The 20,240-nt window shown below is 43.9% G+C and overlaps 1 protein-coding gene across 1 annotated transcript in view; it reads right to left on the reverse strand.

The window, feature by feature from the left end:
* ppm1j (protein phosphatase, Mg2+/Mn2+ dependent, 1J) overlaps positions 1–16,046 on the reverse strand; it is a 59,195-nt gene extending 43,149 nt beyond the window's left edge. The window contains exon 1 of the mRNA XM_046336298.1: positions 15,583–16,046. Within this exon, the coding sequence (XP_046192254.1) occupies positions 15,583–15,842 (260 nt within the window). The 5' untranslated portion in view covers positions 15,843–16,046. The remainder of the gene's footprint in view (positions 1–15,582) is intronic.
* Between the last annotated feature and the right edge of the window lie 4,194 nt (positions 16,047–20,240).

The raw sequence follows: 20,240 nt of genomic DNA on the forward strand, positions 1-20,240 counted from the left end.
ATAAACTCTCCCTTCAGACTCACATTAATCCAAAATTAAATCTAGAATCCGCTTCCTATTTTGCAACAAAGCATCCTTCACTCATGCTGCCAAACATACCCTCGTAGAACTGACTATCCTACCGATCCTCGACTTCAGCGATGTCATTTATAAAATAGCCTCCAACACTCTACTCAACAAATTGGATGCAGTCTATCACAGTGCCATCCGTTTTGTCATCGAAGCCCCATATACTACGCACCCCTGCGACCTGTATGCTCTTGTTGGCTGGCCCTCGCTTCATACTCGTCGCCAAACCCACTGGCTCCAGGTCATTTACAAGTCTCTGCTAGGTAAAGCCCCACCTTATCTCAGCTCACTGGTCACCATAGCAGCACGCACTCCAGCAGGTATATTTCACTGGTCACCCCCAAAGCCAATTCCCCCTTTGGCAGTCTTTCCTTCCAGTTCTCTGCTGCCAATGACTGGAACAAACTGCAAAAAAAATCACTGAAGCTGGAGACTCATATCTCCCTCACTAGCATTAAGCACCAGCTGTCAGAGCAGCTCACATTCCACTGAGCCTGTACATAGCCCATCTGTAAACAGCCCATCAAGCTACCTCATCCCCATACTGTATTTATTTATCTTGCTCCTTTGCACCCCAGTATCTCTACTTGCACACATTCATCTTCTGCACATCTACAATTCCAGTGTTTAATTGCTATATTGTAATTACTTCGCCACCATGGCCTATTTATTGCCTTTACCTCCCTTACCTCATTTGCACTCACTGTATATAGACTTTTCTTTTTTCTACTGTATTATTGACTGTGTGTTTTATCCCATATGTAACTCTGTTGTTGTATGTGTCGAACTGCTGTACTTTGTTGGCCAGGTCGCAGTTGTAAATGAGAACTTGTTCTCAACTAGCCTACCTGGTTAAATAAAGGTGAAATAAAAAATACAAATTAAGAATATAATTTGAAGTTAAAACCGTTATTAGCTGAGAGTTTGCCAGTGTTTCGAATAATTTTGCAAGGCAAGATAGTTCAGAAATTTGGCAGTAGATATCTAGGTTCAAAGTATCCCTGCCTTTGTGAATGGGGAGGTCTTGCGCCACCTTCCAGATCTTAGGGATAGCACCCAGATCTTAGGGATAGCACCAGAAGCAATTTTTAAATAAAACATGTGGGTCAATAGGTTCTACAATGAGCATCCTTCTCTGTTTAGAGGTTAATAAGCTTAAATAGATGCCCAGAGGGTATTACATTGACATTGCAACACTCGCTCTTATCCAGAGCAACTTACAATAAGTGCATTCAAATAAGGGTGCATGAACAATTTAATAACACGAGTCAAAGCCAAAAACCACAGTACTGCTGTAGAGTAAAATAGCAAATATTAAAAGTTCAACGCAATAATAGAAACATTCCAGTGCAAAATCTATTGTAAGTTTTGCCTCAATTACAGTGGTGTGTGTGTGTGTGTGTGTGTGTGTGTGTGTGTGTGTGTGTGTGTGTGTGTGTGTGTGTGTGTGTGTGTGTGTGTGTGTGTGTGTGTGTGTGTGTGTGTGTGTGAGGCATGGTTAAGTGCCCCATCGTAGGTGATCTAGGTAAAATACATTTCTAGGAACTAGAGTGCTCGGAGCTGGAGGGGAAGGACTCTCTCGAGTCTAAAGGAGCTGGATGCCAGAGTGCTTTTAGTCTGAAGAGATAGTTATTTAGCCTGCAAAGTGGGTCAGAATTTTTTTTTTTACAAACCCAGGAGCTTGTTGTGTTGCGAATTCCATTCGGTGAGCCAGATATGGTAGCCTAGAGTACCAACCACACACGTAGTGGAGCAGGGAACTGTCCATTATTAGTGTGGTGCTGAAACACTCCTAATTTGTCCACGTGAAGAGCTTATTTTCCCTTCCCCACGTGTGACTACGTTGCCAAGTGTACTTTCCCTGGCTATTCTAACGCACACAAAAATAGATAACGTAACAGGATAAATAAAAGGTTGTGATGGTGGAATACATCATCGTGGAAACAGGTGCTACATGAGTGAAATCCCTTGTTTGGAAGGAGTTTGGAGTCATTGTGGACAAGAAGGAATGATAGAATGATACACAGCCCACAAAAATTGCAAGCAGGTATTTGCTTAAGATAATTACCTGAGTTATGTTAATTTAAACCAGTGGTTCCCAAACTTTTTATAGTCCCGTACCCCTTCAAACATTCAACCTCCAGCTGCGTACCCCCTGTAGCACCAGGGTCAGCACACTCACATGTTGTTGTTTGCCATCATTGAAAGCCTGCCACACACACACACACACACACACTATACAATACATTTATGAAACATAAGAAGGAGGTTGAGTCACAACTTGGCTCGTGGGAAGTGACAAAGAGCTCTTATAAGACCAGAGCACAAATAATAATATAATCAATTATTTTGCTCTTTATTTAGCCATCTTACATAAAACCTTATTTGGGCATAAAAAATTCTGAATTAACACAACACAGGTTAATGAGAATGGTGTGCTTGAAAGGATGCACATAACTCGAGAGAATCTCAGTCTTAAATTATTTTCCACACACAGTCTGTGCCTGTATTTAGTCTTCATGCTAGTGAGGGCCGAGAATCCACTCGCACATAGGTACGTGGTTGCAAAGGGCATCAGTATCTTAACCGCGCGATTTGCCAAGACCGGATACTCAGAAATCTGGCAGTGGCTTCTGATTTCAATTCAATTTTCACAGAACAGCTTGTTGCAATTTCGATGAGGCTCTCCTGTTCAGATATTGGTAAGTGTGTGCCAGCCACAGTCAGAGGCTGACACTAAGATAGCATTGAGTGAGCTGTATTCTGCCATAAGCAAACAATGAAACGCTCACTCAGGGGCGGCTCTCCGAGTAGCCAGGGACTTTAATGTAGGGAAACTTAAATCTGTCTTACCAAATTTTCATCAGCATGTTAAATGTGCAACCAGAGGGGGAAAAAAAAACTCTGGACAACCTATACTCCACACACAGAGATTCATACAAAGCTCTCTCTCACACTCCATTTGGCAAATCTGACCGCAATTCTATACTCCTGATTCCTGCTTACAAGCAAAAATTAAAGCAGGAAGCACCTGTGACTAGATCAATAAAAAAGTGGTCAGATGAAGCAGATGCTAAGTTACAGGACTGTTTTGCTAGCACAGACTGGAATATGATCCGGGATTCCTCCAATGGCATTGAGGAGTACACCACAGCTGTCATTGGCTTCATCTATAAGTGCATCGATGACGTCATCCCCACAGTGACCGTACATACCCCAACCAGAAACCATGGATTACAGGCAGCATCCGCACTGAGCTAAAGCTGCCGCTTTCAAGGAGTGGGAATCTAACCCGGAAGCTTATAAGAAATCCCGCTATGCCCTCCGATGAACCATCAAACAGGCAAAGCATCAATACAGGACTAAGATCGAGTCGTACTACACCGGCTCTGACGCTCGTCGGATGTGGCAGGGCCTGCAAACCATTACAGGCTAAAAAGAGAAGCACAGCCAAGAGCTGCCCAGTGACACGAGCCTACCTGACGAGCTAAACTATTTCTATGCTTGCGTCGAGGCAAATAACAATGAAACATGCATGAGCGCACCAACTGCAGCCAATGTGAGTAAGACCTTTAAACAGGTCAAACTTCACAAGGCCACAGGGCTAGACAGATTACCAGGACGTGTACTGCGAGCATGCGCTGACCAACTAGCAAGTGTCTTCACTGATATTTTTCAACCTCTCCCTGTCCGAGTCTGTAATAGCAACATGTTTTAAGCAGACCACCATAGTGGCTGTGCCCAAGAACACTAAGGTAACCTGCCTAAATGACTACCAACCCGTAGCACTCACGTCTGTAGCCATGAAGTGCTTTGAAAGGCTGGTCATGGCTCACATCAACACCATCATCCCAGAAACCCTAGACCCACCCTAATTTGCATACCGCCCCAACAGATCCACAGATGATGCAGTCTATTGTAGACCACACTTCCCTTTCCCACCTGGACAAAAGGAACACCTATGTGAGAATGCTATTCATTGACTACAGCTCAGCATTCAACACCATAGTGCTGTCAAAGCTCATCAATAAGCTAAGGACCCTGGGACTAAACACCTCCCTCTGCAACTGGATCCTGGACTTCCTGACGGGCCGCCCTCAGGTGGTAAGGGTAGGCAACAACACATCTGCATTGCTGATCCTCAACACAGGGGTCCCTCATGTTCACTCATGACTGCACGGCCAGAAACAACTCCAACACCATCATTCAATTTGCAGGTGACACAAGTGGTAGGCTTGATCACCGACAACAACGAGACAGCCTATAGGGAGGAGGTTAGAGACCTGGCTGTGTGGTGCCAGGACAATAACCTCTCCCTCAATGTGATCAAGACGAAGGAGATGATTGTGGACTATAGAAAAAAGAGGACAGAGCACGCCACCATTCTCCTCGACGAGGCTGCAGTGGAGCAGGTTGAGACAAAAACCTATTCCCACGCAGGAGACTGAAAATATTTTGCAATGGTTGTTTGTGTCGTCCATTTCGGGACAGTACCTGCGTAATTGCGCACCCAGCTCGTTCTTTTGCTTCGCTATGTCACATTTGACATTGTCCGTAAGCATGCGGTCATTTGCACATAAAAAAAATCATACAATGATGGAAAGAGGTGTGTGTTGTCCTTGTTAATGCCGACAGAGAAGAGCACCAACTTCTTAATCATAGCCTCAATATTGTCCTGTACATTGAATATAGTTGCGGAGAGTCCCTGTAATCCTAGATTCATATCATTGAGGCGAGAAAAAGCATCACCCAGATAGGCCAGTCGTGTGAGAAACTCATCATCATGCAAGAGGTCAGACAAATAAAAGTGAAGGTCATTAAAGAAAGGTAATTTCTCAATTTAAAAAAAAGTGTCAATACTTTGCACCTTGATAACTAGTGCATTTCTGTATGTTATAAAAGCGTTACATGGTCACTGCCCATATCGTTGAATCATGCAGAAAATACACGAGAGTTCAGGGGCCTTGCTTTAACAAAGTTAATTAACCATTTTCACTGTCCAAAACGTCTTTCACTCTTTCAGGCATTCCCTTGGCAGCAAGAGTCTCTTGGTGGATGCTGCAGTGTATCCAAGTGGGAGCAACTGCTTGCACGCATGTCTCCCTGTCATGGCTTTTGCGCCATCAGTACAGATACCAACACATCTTGACCACCAAAGTCCACTTCAGGTCACAAAGCTGTCCAGTACTTTAAAAATATCCTCCCCTGTTGTCCTGGTTTCCAGTGGTTTGCTGAAGCGGATGTCTTCCTTAATTGACCCCCCATAAACGTAAAGGCCATATACCAGGAGCTGTGCCAGGCCCACCACATCTGTTGACTCATCCAGCTGTAACGCATGGAGATCAGTAGCTTGTATGCAAAACAGTAATTGTTTCAAAACATCTCCTGCCATGTCACTGATGCATTGTGAAACATTGTCCCAGCCATATCCACGGCAGCAGGAAGAATTAAGTCCTCCACAATAGTATGAGGCTTGCCTGTCCTAGCCACTCGGGGGCTCACCATATACAATGCTTCTAGCCCCTTCTTATTAATGGTATCCAATTCTTTTATACATGTCTTACTACTCAAAAGTTGTCTAAATTGTCACTCAAACACCCATGGCTCATTTTTCAAATTGGCATGTTTTGTTTCTAAATGTCTGCACAAGAGTGAAGGTTTCACCCACGAGAGAGTAACGGTTAATGTGATTTGATGTTAATTATTTGACTAGGCTACCTGTATTTGACATTGTGTTGTTATATTGCTGAACACTAGATAGTTAAAGAGAAAAAAACACCCAAATGTATAGCGCAGTTGGAAAAAATATAAATGGACTGTTTGAAAATGTGGGGGGAAAAATGTAATTTGGCATACATCCAAAGGCATTGCGCAAAGCCCAGTTTGGGAATACCTGATTTAGACCATATGCAGGCCATGTAAAGTTAAAACCTGTGCTGCTGGTAAATGCTTGAGTAGCCTTTAGCCTACTAAATAAATGTAGGCTATTTTTAAAGCCTGTAGACTATTCGATAATGGGAATTGTTTATTTAACCCATTTAATCCCATGGGTCACACATAGTGAAAGAAAACCCTTTTGTATTTACAGGCTCTTGAGAAGTTAAATTTGTACTTATAATCAAATGATTTCTCAAAATGGTCACAAGACCACAAGCATAATTCTCCAAGGTGTACTTTTCAGACGAATTTGGCACCAGAACCCTGTATGAAACTGCTTTAGCAACAAATACATTGTTGACATTTTGAAATATTTTCTTTGTAAATATAATGTGTAAATGTCTAGTTTACATACTGTATGTGTCTTAATTTTCAATACATTGAATCCATGATGCTCGTGGTATATGAAAATAAGTTAGCAGTCACATTTGTGACCAATGGGACAATACAGTGGCTCGAATTTATTATATATACAAATGTATGTGGACAACCCTTCAAATGAGTGGATTTGGCTATTTCAGCCAAACCCGTTTTTGACAAATGCGTAAAATCGAGCACACATCCATGCAATCTCCATGGACAAACACTGGCAGTAGAATGGCCTTACTGAAGAGCTCAGTGACGTTCAACATGGCACAGTCATAGGATGCCACCTTTCCAACAAGTCAGTTCATCAAATTCATACCTTGCTAGAGCTGCCCCGATCAACTAAGTGCTGCGAAGTGGTAAGCCACACAAGTTCACAGAACGCCGAATGCTGTAGTGAGTAAAATTAATCTGTCCTCTGTTGCAACACTCACTACAGAGTTACAAACGGCCTCTGGAAGCAACGTCTGCGCTGTTCATCGGAAGCTTCATGAAATAGGTTTCCATGGCCGAGCAGCCGCACACAAGCCTAAGATCACCATGCGCAATGCCAAGAGTCAACTGGAGTGGTGTAAAGCTTGAAGCCATTGGACTCTGGAGCAGTGGAAAGCCTTTTTCTTGAGTGATGAATTGCGCTTCACCATCTGGTAGTCTGACGGACGAATCTGGGTTTGGCGGATGCCAGGAGAACGCTACCTAAACTGTAAAGTTCAGTGGATGAGGAATAATGGTCTGGGGCTGTTTTTCATGGTTCGGGCTAGGCCCAAAGCTAAGGGAAATCTTAAGGTTACAACATACAGTACAATGACATTCTAGATGATTCTGTGCTTCCAACTTTGTGGTAACAGTTTGGGAAGGCCCTTTCCTGTTTCAGCATAACAATACACCCATGCACAAAGCGAGGTCCATACAGAAATGGTTTGTCGAGATCTGTGTGGAAGAACTTGACTGGCTTGCACAGAGCCCCGACCTCAACCCCATCGAACACCTATGGATGAATTGCTACACTGACTGCGAGCCAGGCCTAATCGCCCGACCTCACTAATTCTCTTGTGGCTGAATGGAAGCAAGTCCCTGCAGCAATCATCCAACATCTAGTGGAATGCCTTCCTAGAAGAGTGGAGGCTGTTACAGCATAAAAGACGGGACCAACTCCATATTAATTCACATGATTTTGGAATGAGATGTTCGACGAGCAGGTGTCCATATACCTGTGTTCTTTGTCTGTTGCCAGTTCAGCTTGTTTGTCAAGTCAACCAGCACATTTGTTCTCCGCTCCTGCTTTTCCCATTCTTTTTCTCGCCCTCCTGGTTTTGACCCTTGTCTGTCCTTACTCTGAGCCTGCCTGCCTGACCACTATGCCTGCCCCCGCCCCTGAGCCTGCCTGCTGACCTTTACCTTTTTATCCCCACCTCTGGATTATTGACCTCTGCCTACCCTGAGCCTGCCTGCCATCCGGTTTAGTTGCCCCACCTCTGGTTTAATGACCCCTGCCTGCCTTGACCTATCTATTGCCTAACTGTTAGATTATTAAACCATTGTTAATTCGACGTTGTCTGCATCTGGGTCTTACCTTCATACCTAATAGTACGAACTGGCCATGACTGACCCAGCAGACCCGGGCCAGCTGTGCAACGCCATCTCCTCCCAAGGAGCCTCCATTGGTAGGCACAAGGAATTGCTTCATGGTCTTATGGATAGGGTCCAAATGTTCGCTGAGTGCGATGACCGGGCGTTGTACATGCTGCTGGAGCAATTCCGCGGGTTGTCTGGGGGGCGGCCACGGTAGTAACCCCACCGCCCCCCAGTAACTCAGCGGTTAGCAGCGCCTTCCCACCGGCCACTCCACCTTCCCAGGAGTCCTGTTTACCTCCCCTAGAAAGCTTTAATGGAGAGCCGAGCACCTGTCTGGCATTTTTAGCTCAGTGTGCCCTCATTTTCGTGCTTCGGCCCTCCTCCTTCCCCCCGCATCGCTCCCAGATAGCCTACCTCATCACGTTGATGTCTGGGAGGGCTCTCACCTGGGCTACCACCGCATGGGAACAGCCGGTCATGTGCGTGAGTCTGGAGGGGTTTGTGCGAGAGGTTAGGAAGGTTTTTTATGCCCCATTTTCCGGGAGAGAAGCTGCCCGGAGTCTAGTCCAGCTCCAGCAGGACGCCCGCAGGGTGGCTGACTGTGGATGATTTCCGCACGTTGGCAGAGGAGAGTGCTTGGAACCAGGAGGCACTGTTCGACATGTTCCTGCACAGCGTCTTGGAGGAGGTTAAGGACGAGCTTGCTGCTCGAGAGTTACCCAAGGATCTTGACTCCCTCATCGCTTTGACCATCCCCATTGATGGGCGAATGCTGGAACGATGGATGGGGAGGAAATTTGATTTCACTTTGCCTCAGAGTTATCCCGGAAGTCCCTGACAGTCCCGTTGCTGAGAGCACCCGAGGTTTCCCAACCTTCCTCGAGAGTCACCGAAGATGGCCGAGGCACTGTTTCCCGAGCCTATGCAACTAGGCAGAGCTGGGCTGTCGCCAATGAAATGGCAACACTGGATCAACACAAGGAGTGGTCTCTATTGTGGAACTTTTGGTCATTTTGTGTCCTCTTGCCAGGTGAAAGACCAGGCTCACAGGTAGGATCGAGTACTCTGGTGGGCCATATGGAGAACTTTTCTTCTTCCCTTACTCACACCCATTTTTATGTCATTCTGCTGTGGGGAAACCAGTCCAAATCTCTCCGGGTCCTCATTGACTCTGGGGCCGGAGAGCTTCTTGGATGCCACACTGGCTTCCAAGCTGAACATCCTCACTCAGCCCCTCTCCATTCCCATGGATGTTAGAGCACTGTACAGGCGCTCTATAGGTCGGGTCACCCATAACACCACTCCTATCAACCACTCCTATCAGGAAATCACATCGAGACTATTCAATTCCTGCTCATCAAGTCACCTCAGATTCCTGTAGTTTTGGGATTCTCCTGGCTTCAGCAACAGAATCCCCTCATCAACTAGTCTACGGCTGCTATCATGGGCTGGAGTCCGTTCTGCCACGCCCATTGTTTGAAGTCTGCTCAACCTGCACCATGACGTCTTCCCGGGGGCTCGGAAGTTGCTCCAAACCTCTCCGCCATTCCCACGGAGTACCAGGACCTCCGGGAGGTGTTCAAGTCCCGTGCCACTTTTTATAGATGAACTGGAGCCAATGGGTCTGGCGATGAATATGTAGCAAGGGCCAGCCGACTAGAGCATACAGATCAGTGGTGGGTGGTATAATGTGACTTGGTAACAAAACGGATGGCACTGTGATAGACTGCATCCAGTTTGCTGAGTAGAGTGTTGGAAGCTATTTTGTAGATGACATCGCAGAAGTCGAGGATTGGTAGGATAGTCAGTTTTACTAGGGTAAGTTTGGCGGCGTGAGTGAAGGAGGCTTTGTTGCGACATAGAAAGCCAATTTTATTTTTAATTGGAGATGTTTGATATGAGTCTGGAAGGAGAGTTTACAGTCTAGCCAGATACCTAGGTATTTATAGTTGTCCACATATTCTAGGTCGGAACTGATTAGGGTGGTGATGCTAGTCGGGCAGGTGCGGGGAAGCGAACAGTTGAAAAGCATGCATGTGGTTTCGTTAGCGTTTTAAGAGCAGTTGGAGGCCACGGAAGGAGTGTTGTATGGCATTGAAGCTCTTTTGGAGGTTAGTCAGCACAGTGACCAAGGAAGGGCAGAAGTATACAGAATGGTGTCGTCAGCGTAGAGGTGGCTCAGGGAATTGCCTGCAGCAAGAGCGACATCATTGAGATATATATATATATGAGAAAAGAGTCAGCCCAAGAATTTAACCCTGTGGGTACCCCCATAGACTGCCAGAGGTCCGGACAACATGCCCTCCGATTTGACACACTGAACTCTGTCTGCAAAGTAGTTGGTGAACCAGGCGAGGCAGTTATTAGAAAAACCAAGGCTATTGAGTCTGCTGAGAAGAATATGGTGATTGACAGTCGAAAGCCTTGGCCAGGTATATAAAGATGGCTGCACAGTACGGTCTTTTTTTCGATGGCTGTTATGATATCATTTAGTACCTTGAGCGTGGCTAAGGTGCACCCGTGACCGGCTCGGAAGCCGGATTGCACAGCGGAGAAGGTATGGTGGGATTTGAAATGGACAGTAATCTGTTAACTTGGCTTTCGAAGACTTTAGATAGGCAGGGCAGGATGGATATAAGTCTAACAGTTTGGGTCTAGGGTGTTACCCCCTTTTGAAGAGAGGGATGACCGCGGCAGCTTGCCAATCTTTAGGGATCTCGGACGATACGAAAGCGGTTGAACAGGCTGGTAATGGGGGTTGCAACAATGACGGCGGATAGTTTTAGAAAGAGAGGGTCCAGATTGTCTAGCCCAGTTGATTTGTATGGGTCCAGGTTTTGCAGCTCTTTCAGAACATCTGGTGAAGGAGAAGCTGGGGAGGCTTGGGCGAGTAGCTCCGGGGGAGGCGGAGCTGTTGGCCGGGGTTAGAGTAGCCAGGAGGAAGGCATGGCCAGCCGTTGAGAAATTCTTATTGAAATGTTCGATTATCATGGATTTATCAGTGGTGACCGTGTTACCTAGCCTCAGTGCAGTGGGCAGCTGAGAGGTGCTGCTCTTGTTCTCCATGGACTTTAGTGTCCCAAAACGTTTTGGAGTTAGAGCTACAAGATGCGAATTTCTGCTTGAAACAGCTAGCCTTTGCTTTCCTGACTGACATATCTTGGGGACTATTCAATGCTATTGCAGTCCGCCACAGGATGTTTTTGTGCTGGTCAAGGGCAGTCGGGTCTGGAGTGAACCAAGGGCTATATCTGTTCTTAGTTCTGCATTTTTTGAACGGAGCATGCTTATCTAAGATGGTGAGGAAATTACTTTTAAAGAATGACCAGGCATCCTCAACTGATGGGATGAGGTCAATATCCTTCCAGGATACACGGGCCAGGTCGATTAGAAAGGCCTGCTAGTGTTTTACGGAGCGTTTGACAGTGATGAAGGGTGGTCGTTTGACCGCGGATACAGGCAATGAGGCAGTGATCGCGGAGATCCTGATTGAAAACAGCGGAGGTGCATTTGGAGGGCAAGTTGGTCAGGATAATGTCTATGAGGGTGCCCATGTTTAGGGATTTAGGGTTGTACCTGGTGGGTTCCTTGGTGATTTGTGTGAGATTGAGGGCATCTAGCTTAGATTGTAGGACTGCCGGGGTGTTAAAGCATATCCCAGTTTGGGTCACCTAACAGAACGAACTCTGAAGCTAGATGGGGGGGCGATCAATTCACAAATGGTGTCCAGGGAACAGCTGGGAGCGGAGGGGGGTCGATAGCAGGCGGCAACAGTGAGACTTATTTCTGGAGAGGTTAATTTTAAAAATGAGAAGTTCAAACTGTTTGGGTATAGACTTGGAAAATATGACAGAACTTCGCAGGCTAGCTCCTCCCCCTTTGGCAGTTCTATCTTGACGGAAAATGTTGTATTTGGGTATGGAAATCTCAGAATTGTTGGTGGCCTTCCTAAGCCAGGATTCAGACACGGCTCCCTTAAAGAGATGGGTGGGGCTAAAGCATAAGAGGGTGTGAACGATGCTGAATGGGTGTAGACAAAGGATAGCTCTCCAGGAGGTGTACCAAAACATTCAAAGGCCATTTTCTCAAAAGTGAGGCAACAAGTGTGACAACTTTCAAAGCAGAATTGCTTTCCCATTGTTCCTCAACTGTAGTGTATGATATACCATTTTCTAGCCCTGAGTCTCTACATTTATCCAATGTAAAAAAACATTTGCTACATAAGACCGAGCCGGGCAGTCACACCTGACTGCCGTTCGACGTCGTAACCGACTTCAACTGTACCGGGCAGATAACAGACGGCGTGTATGGCGTTGTGTGGGTTATTAGTTTGCGGATGTCAACATTGTGAACAGAGTGCCTCATGATGGCAGTGGGGTTATGGTATGAGCAGGCTCAAGCTATGGACAAACACAATTGCATTTTATCTATGGAAATTGGAAGTTCTCCAGCACTTCATGTTTCAGCATGATAATGCATGGCCCCAGTATCTGTACACAATTCCTGGAAGCTGAAAATGTCCCACTTCTTCCATGACCTGCATACTCACCCATTGAGCATATTTGGGATGTTCTGGATCGATGTGTACGCTAGCGTGTTCCAGTTCCCGCCAATATCCAGCAACTCCGTACACACATTGAAGAGGAGTGGGTTAACATTCCACAGGTCACAATCAACAACCTGATCCAACTCTGTGAAGGAGATGTGTCACTCTGCATGAGGTAAATGGTGGTCACACCAGATACTGACTGGTTTTCTGATCCATGCCCATACCTTTTTTAAGGTATCTGTGACCAACAAATGCATATCTGTATTCCCAGTCATGTGAAATCCATAGATTAGGGCCTCATTTATTTTAATGGACTGATTTCCTTATGAACTGTAACTCAGTAAAATCTTTGACATTTTTGCATATTGCTTTGGTATTTTTGTTAAGTGTAATTAATGCAGGGAAGGGGAATAGCCTACTGTTTTGGATTCATAAAAACAATGTATCAGCTCTCGGAAACAAATCTATGCGGGTTGGTCGGGTTGTGGAGAAAACTATCCTGATGTCAGGTATCGGGTGGAGCTCAGAATTGATGTGTCTGGCATGGGGTGTGTGCAACTCCAAAAAACTGACCCGTGCAGGTCAGGACTCTCTCTCCAACTGGGGAGTTCAGAGTCTGTGTGATCATTGTTTCCACTCGGTCCATTACAGCAGTGGTTTGTACTGCACTTTAGAAACAGTGGGAAGGAGATGGATGTAGTAATTCTCCATTGAAGAAGAGAACAACTACATTCTTCTCCATTGAAAAATAGAATATAGGCAATACTGAAAGTACAGTACCCTATATGTATACTTTTAATGTCCGTAACTTAGAGCAAATTGCATTTTGGTGAAATAAAGACATTCTGTATGCATGACGCTGTTTACAATAATCACAGACTCCATTATGCATGTTTTCTTAAACGCTGTGTATAATAACCCTTTAATAATTGTGTGACGCATTTTCCTACATTCGCCTTCGTTCTATGCTGCTGCTGCTTGGGAGTGAGAATCCTTTCATCCTGCCTGCAATTGTAAAATCCCTGCTTCTTCTTCGCTTCATTGCAACCCCCCTGTATTTCTGTCTGTCTCACCCCTTGGATGACTCAGCTCTTTCTCAGATTTATTTCTCAGGGTCTTTGAGGAGACGGCCGGGGGTGGGTTTCATACAATGGTATAACCCACCTAGGTCTGGAAATGTAGGAATCCACCAGTCAGCCTCTACTGACTCCCCCTCTTGAGAAATGGCAGGTCTGGAATGATGCTGAGTTTTTTTTCCCTCTCCCCTGAATCAACCAGGCAGCACATTCTACCCAATAGAGTGAATGAAATTACCTTTGGAGGTGATAGGAACTGCATGCTTTGTATTAGATGGTTTATTGCTTTATTGTAGCTGGAAACACAGGTAGTCTTGTAGAAACATGCAGGACTAACTCAATATCACATGATGTCTTCCTGAGAATATAAACTATGTATAAACTACAAACATTTGTATATTGGGTAGAATGGATAGGCTACATAGAAATAGGTTTTTACTGGACACTTCATATGCTGTAGTCAGTATCTACAGTTTTATGAAGAGTAGGCTACACTGACAGGCATTTTCAAACATTTCCACGCAGGTGCTCTTTGTCAACTGTTCTTTGCATGTTCAGAGACAACCTTACCTTTCAACTGTACCGAGGTAAAGTTAGCATGATGTTTGATATTAGTTTGTTTGACATTCATGTCAAGTAATGTTGATAATTCTCCCTTCCTCCCTTTTGTTACTTTCAAGCATGCCTTTACGCCTAAAACACATAGGCTACATTACATTACATTTGTTGTCAACTATGGGACTTATTGAATCTTTATGAAAGAAACAAAATGTATTTTGACAAATTCAAGCTGTAGGCCTAGTACACAGTCTACCCCTATCCTATAGGATACTAATTTCCACTGGAATAGCTTACAGGCACATGGTCCTATTAATATGTGTCCAGAGAAAAGGATGATAACAGTGATGTGGACAGATTATGATCACTTACTCTACGTATGTAGCATTTCAATGTTTTTGTTTGTTCTACATGTGAGATCCTATAAAATACTAGATACAATAAACTGCAACATATGTAGCTGATTATTGTTGCAATGGCAGTCTATGCAGTGAATGGACATTGAGGGATTCTCACTGTTTTAAAGTAACCACACAATAGGTTGCTACAGCGTCATCAGCTACAGCAGCAGCAGCCTGTGCAGCCTGGCCTCATTGACTAGACGTAATATAGTAAATGTTCATCCGAGACACTCATCAGTATAATATGCTACTTAAAACAGAAGGTTACTTAAGGCAAAAACGAAAATAGGGTGATAGGCTTTTAACTTGAATTTCTAGCAACCTAAAGGTTGCGTGTTTGAATCTCATCAGACAGTTCAGCATTTTAGCAACTACTTATTACTTTTGAGCTACTTTGCAACTACTTAGCATGTTAGCTAACCATTCCGCTAACCTTAAAACCCTTTAACCTAATCACCTAACCTTAACCCACAATTCCTAGCCTAGCTAATGTTAGCCACCTAGCTAATGTTAGCCACAACAAATTGCAATTTGTAGCATATCATACGAATTGTAATATGTAACATACAACTACTTAGCATGTTAGCTACCAATTCCGCTAACCTTAAAACCCTTTAACCTATCGCCTAACCTTAACCCATAATTCCTAGCCTAGATAATGTTAGCCACCTAGCTAATGTTAGCCACAACAAATTGCAATTTGTAGCATATCATACGAATTGTAATATGTAACATATCATAGAAATTGACAGACATTGAGAAATGAATACATATCATACAAAACGTAACATTCTACTAAATGTAGTGTCCCGGATTTACGTTTACTATGTTATGTCTACCCCTGAGTCCAGGTTGCAGCTGTGCTCTCGGGTGAATTTGCAATAGCAGCACGGAGGCCATATTCGCCATAAAAAGCTACCCCAAAACGAAACAGTTTATTGTCAACAATGCAAATGATCCTTGGCCTATAACATTCAATCTGACAGTTTCATTTTAATGTTTGGGATTTTTTTGTAAATCTCTATAAATGACACGTCGAGAAACCACTCACTCTGCGTATCCCGTCCGCCAGGGAAGCCTGCTGTCCCTCTTCAACGTCAGCACCGGCCGAGAAGCATGTTCTGTCGAGTATTGAAGAAGCTCTGGTGTAAGATCCAGAAACTCAGGTCGACCGTAGGGGAACCGTGGAGGCAGACCGTCCTGGTTACAGTTCTGGTGGTGAACGTTCCCGGATCCGTGGTGCTGGTTGTGACCGTGGGGCATCATTCCACCCACCAGCGTGGACATCGCATTTTTGACTTTGCTTATCATTGCGGAAGAAATAATAAACCGATACAGAAATGAATGAAAAGCCTAATACTAGTACCGTAGTGGGGAAAAAAATACAACGATGAAAAGCATTTCAGGAAGCAATCGGTCCCAGCCCCATGTGACGTTTGACAGACACTGTTTTACTCATTGAAAATATAGCCTACCCCTTCCCCACTCAGTGCGTATACTAATCTCAGAAGGCAGGGGTTTAGTGAACGCTGTTGTGGGGGGGATACGCACTGCAAATTGCGCGCCAGTCTGGATTGGACATAAAATAACCATTCCCGGTCACAATGAAGACAAGATCACTCTTGATCAGTGTTGCGTATTGATGTCTGCAAAGAGAAGCCAGGCTTCCGAAAACAATTTACAATTTTTTTTTTTTAATGTATTTTTCGTCTCTCATAAATGCATTCAATTCGCATGCGGCTGATTGTATCTCACTGGTTAAAGCATACGAGCGAACGAAACAGCGCCCCTCTGTCTCTGTATGTGTAGCGTATCTATATGATACTGTCTGGTCAGAAAGAGTATGACATTGTTTCTGGCATTAGCGTTGAATACAATGAGCATTTGGCCTCCCTTGATAAAAAAAAATCTACAAAATAATAGCCAATGAGCGTTGAGCTAAACTGAGTCATCTCAATTGTGAATGGTCCTTTCTCACAAAAAAAAGTGTCAAGGGAAGCCATTTTGGATTTGGCTTCATATCAATCACATCACAAGCCAAACATCATTACTGATAGAAAACACTTGCTTTGTTGCATCTCATTGTTCCGGTGGCTAGCTAGCTTGCTAAAATCGTCACTTTCCTAAATTAACCATGTATGGAGATAGGGATTTGGACTTTTACTTAATTCTCTGTACTGGCCAATGAATATAACGGTGATTCTGATCCAACCATACATTAATACATAATGCCCCTGGCCTAAGAGAATGGAAGTTCAACATGTAGGCATATGTATGCTAATGTTAACTAGCTGGCCTGGCATATCGTTGCCCATGAAAAGAAGTTAGGCTAGCGAGCAAGTATTTTAGCCAGGCTGCCTAGGACAACAAAAACTAAAAGCAAACAATTTAAAATAGATAAAAATATAAGTTTGACAGAGTCCTAGACCATTTAGGCAACATGAAAGAGGAGGATGTCATTGGCATTTGAGAAATCAGTACCATGGACAGCCACATCATATTTAGCTTATGTTGATGTTCCCATTACGGCTCCACTTCTCAAGAGATGGGGAATAGTGTTGCCTCCCTGTATTCAGGTATAGGCCAAGCCTACTACTGTCTCTGCTAAGAGGTCTAGACCTTTATGGCACAGGGCAGGTAGCTTGTGCATTTGTCCTCTAACTGCAAAGTTGCTGGTCCAAGTTCCAGAGTAGAAAGCCCCCAAATGATTACACTACTTACTACAAGGAGTTTATTAAGATGGACTGCCAATTCCACCACAATCTTGATATTTTTCAAGGTCTAGGGTAATGCATATATTTAGGTCTAAAAAACATCCAAAAAACTTGTGTTATGCTCATTTAAAAGTGGTAGCCGTCGCTCTGGATAAGAGCGTCTGCTAAATGACTTAAATGTAAATGTAAGTCAGCTTTTCTCTAAAAGTATGACTGTTGTGGTGCTCTTATACTGTTTAGATACACTGTAATTAGTTACAGAGTTGGCTCCCGAGTGGCGCAGCGGTCTAAGGCACTGCATCACAGTGCTAGATGTGTCACTACAGGCCCTGGTTTGATCCCGGGCTGTATCACAACTGGGCCGTGATCGGGAGTCCCATAGGGCGGGGCACAATTGGCCCAGCGCCGTCCGGGTTAGGGGAGGGTTTGGCCGGGGTAGGCCGTCATTGTAAGATAAGAATTTATTTTTAATTAACTGACTTACAGAGTTAAATAACGTTTTTTTTTATGACTCTAGGGCATTGCAGAGTAAATATTTCCTCAATAGAGGGAGCCAGAGTATAGGAGATGAGAAGCAGTTTGGCTGATGAACAGATGAAAATGAAACATAATAATCGTTATTTAGCAGACGCTTGCAGTTACCACATATTTGAATTATGGAGTGGCAGCGGATCTGACTTTTCCTGGACCTTTCTTCCTTGACAACTAAAGGGCAGGACGGACGTGGAGCAGGGCAGTTACCTACTATCCACAGTCTCACCTCTGCCTTCAAATTAGGCAATATATGGCCCATGCAATAATTCGACCCACAACTCTTCTGTAGAAAACAAACACCATGCTCCAATCAACTTGGCCATTTGAGCCAAGTGTGTATGAAGGGATACAAGCCACATTACCTGAGTACACAAAAACATTTATGTTGTTATCCCTGATGGCAATTTGCTGAATAGGATGCATTCATATAATTTTATTGCATGTTTTTGTTTACCATATCTAATAACCCCAGTTATGTTGCTGTGTTCACTGTTGGTGAATTTGCAATCGCAGAGTAGAGGCTGCCAACAATGCTAGGAAGCAACACTGGCAAACAATATCAGAAAACGAAATGAGAATTTTAGCCTGTCTCTAAGGAAGAGCCATTAAAAAATAAAAATAAATCTATCATGTCTAAGCTAGACTACTCCCAGTTTACCAACTGGCTGTGGTTGGCATTGAAGATGTAATCTCAGAGCTGATAAATGGCCCTCTACTTGTCTGTCAGGAGGACTGATCCACTGGGCACAAATGTGTAACCCCAGACCTGAGCTGTATCATTTGGAAACAGGGAGAATGACAGGTGAATTTTTTTTTTTTAATCTCCTCCTCGCTCTCTCTGTGTGGGTGTGTGCTCTGGGAGAGGCAGCCAAGACCATGAGGTAAAACAAACTTGAGATAGATGGGGGGAGAGAAGCAGAGAGGGAGAGTGAGTGAGGGAAAGAGAGGGAAGAGAGAAAGAGAGGGGAGAAAAAGAGAGAAGTGTGTGTGTGTGTGTGTGTGTGGGAGTTAAGACAGAGAATGAGATGATAGGAAGTCCCGTGTAAATTATCTGTGGTTCATATTGGATCGATTTACAGTACATCATTGAATCATATGTTGTCTGGTTAAACTGTAAATTAATCATCGCATTTGGTATTGAAATATACTCATCCAAATCACTACAGTTATTTTAACAGATACAGATGCAATACTGAGTAGGTTACCAGTATGTATTCACAATCTTATAATTTTACTGCAGTCTGATTTGTGGAACTTAGTCTCTGAATCTAGCCTCATTCAATATGAAGCACTAGCACAGTGGGTTTTGATAAATGATACTAGAATGAATTCCACAAACCAGGACATATTGGTTTCATATCAGTACAGCACAAGCATTTCTGATTGTTTCAACTTTTCATCCTCTATTTAGCATTTCGTTACATTGCCTTTTGATAAAAAAGTAAAATGGGTGAACAACTCTTGAAATATGATAGCATTGGCTGTATGGTGGTGCTGCCCCTTATACTAGGTTCTATATGACAAAATGCAGCAATATCTTCCATCGTCTTCTGTTTTCCATAATCTTGCAGTTGAGAGAATTGCCACTGAGAGCAAAAGTAGTTAAAGTGCAAACTACTGTACATTACAATGCTCCTTGATGCAAACCCATTAGTCAAGGCTCCAGCATCTTGATGGAATAGCTACTTGGAAATACCTGGCATGAAGCCTGATGCCTCTCGCTGCCTTTATTCTGAGTGTCCTCTCTCTGTGGTAAAAATGACACGAGAAAAACAGGTGTCAGTGAGTCTGCTGATCTGTTGAGTCAAGGGGCACTCCCTTACGGATAAACCACATGAATGTCACACGTGAACACGTGATCTCATATTATTTGTGAAGTTAATGTGATAACATTTGACAACATGTGAAGCCACATGATAACATAAAGTGTCTGTATGCCGATTGCTTGAGACTGAACCTCACTTGGGATTTGAACTCACAAGCTCCTGGTTGCTAGCCAGCTGCAGATCCTCCTGCACCACCGGGTCAATGTATAATGGAGATTCTCTATATATTTATTCCCAATCATATATTTACTGCGACTCAAGAAGTTCAGAAATCTATCTATAAAATGACCAGTATGCTGCTGTATAAATGGGTTTGCTGACAACGTCGCAAAAATGATGCGTACGCATCGATGTTGCCAAAAGCAGTGCGTTGTTATGATTCTGAATGGTCAGATAGCTAGCAACAATGACAAGAAGCTGCCATATGGAGAATGGTAGGTGGCTTGTTTCAGCCAGTTCTTTTTTGTTCTTGATGTCTTGTTTTTGTTTTGACTTATTTCATGCAAATGCTAATATAGGAAAATGTGTTAGCTAGTTAATCAACAAAAATCTATTTCAAAAACAACACGTGGAGATCTAAGCCCCTTCTGTTTTACACGTGATGGTTTTGTTGCTGAACAAGCAAACTGTCTATG

The sequence above is a fragment of the Oncorhynchus gorbuscha genome, linkage group LG03 (genome assembly GCF_021184085.1).
Source record: "Oncorhynchus gorbuscha isolate QuinsamMale2020 ecotype Even-year linkage group LG03, OgorEven_v1.0, whole genome shotgun sequence".
NCBI lineage: Eukaryota > Metazoa > Chordata > Actinopteri > Salmoniformes > Salmonidae > Oncorhynchus > Oncorhynchus gorbuscha.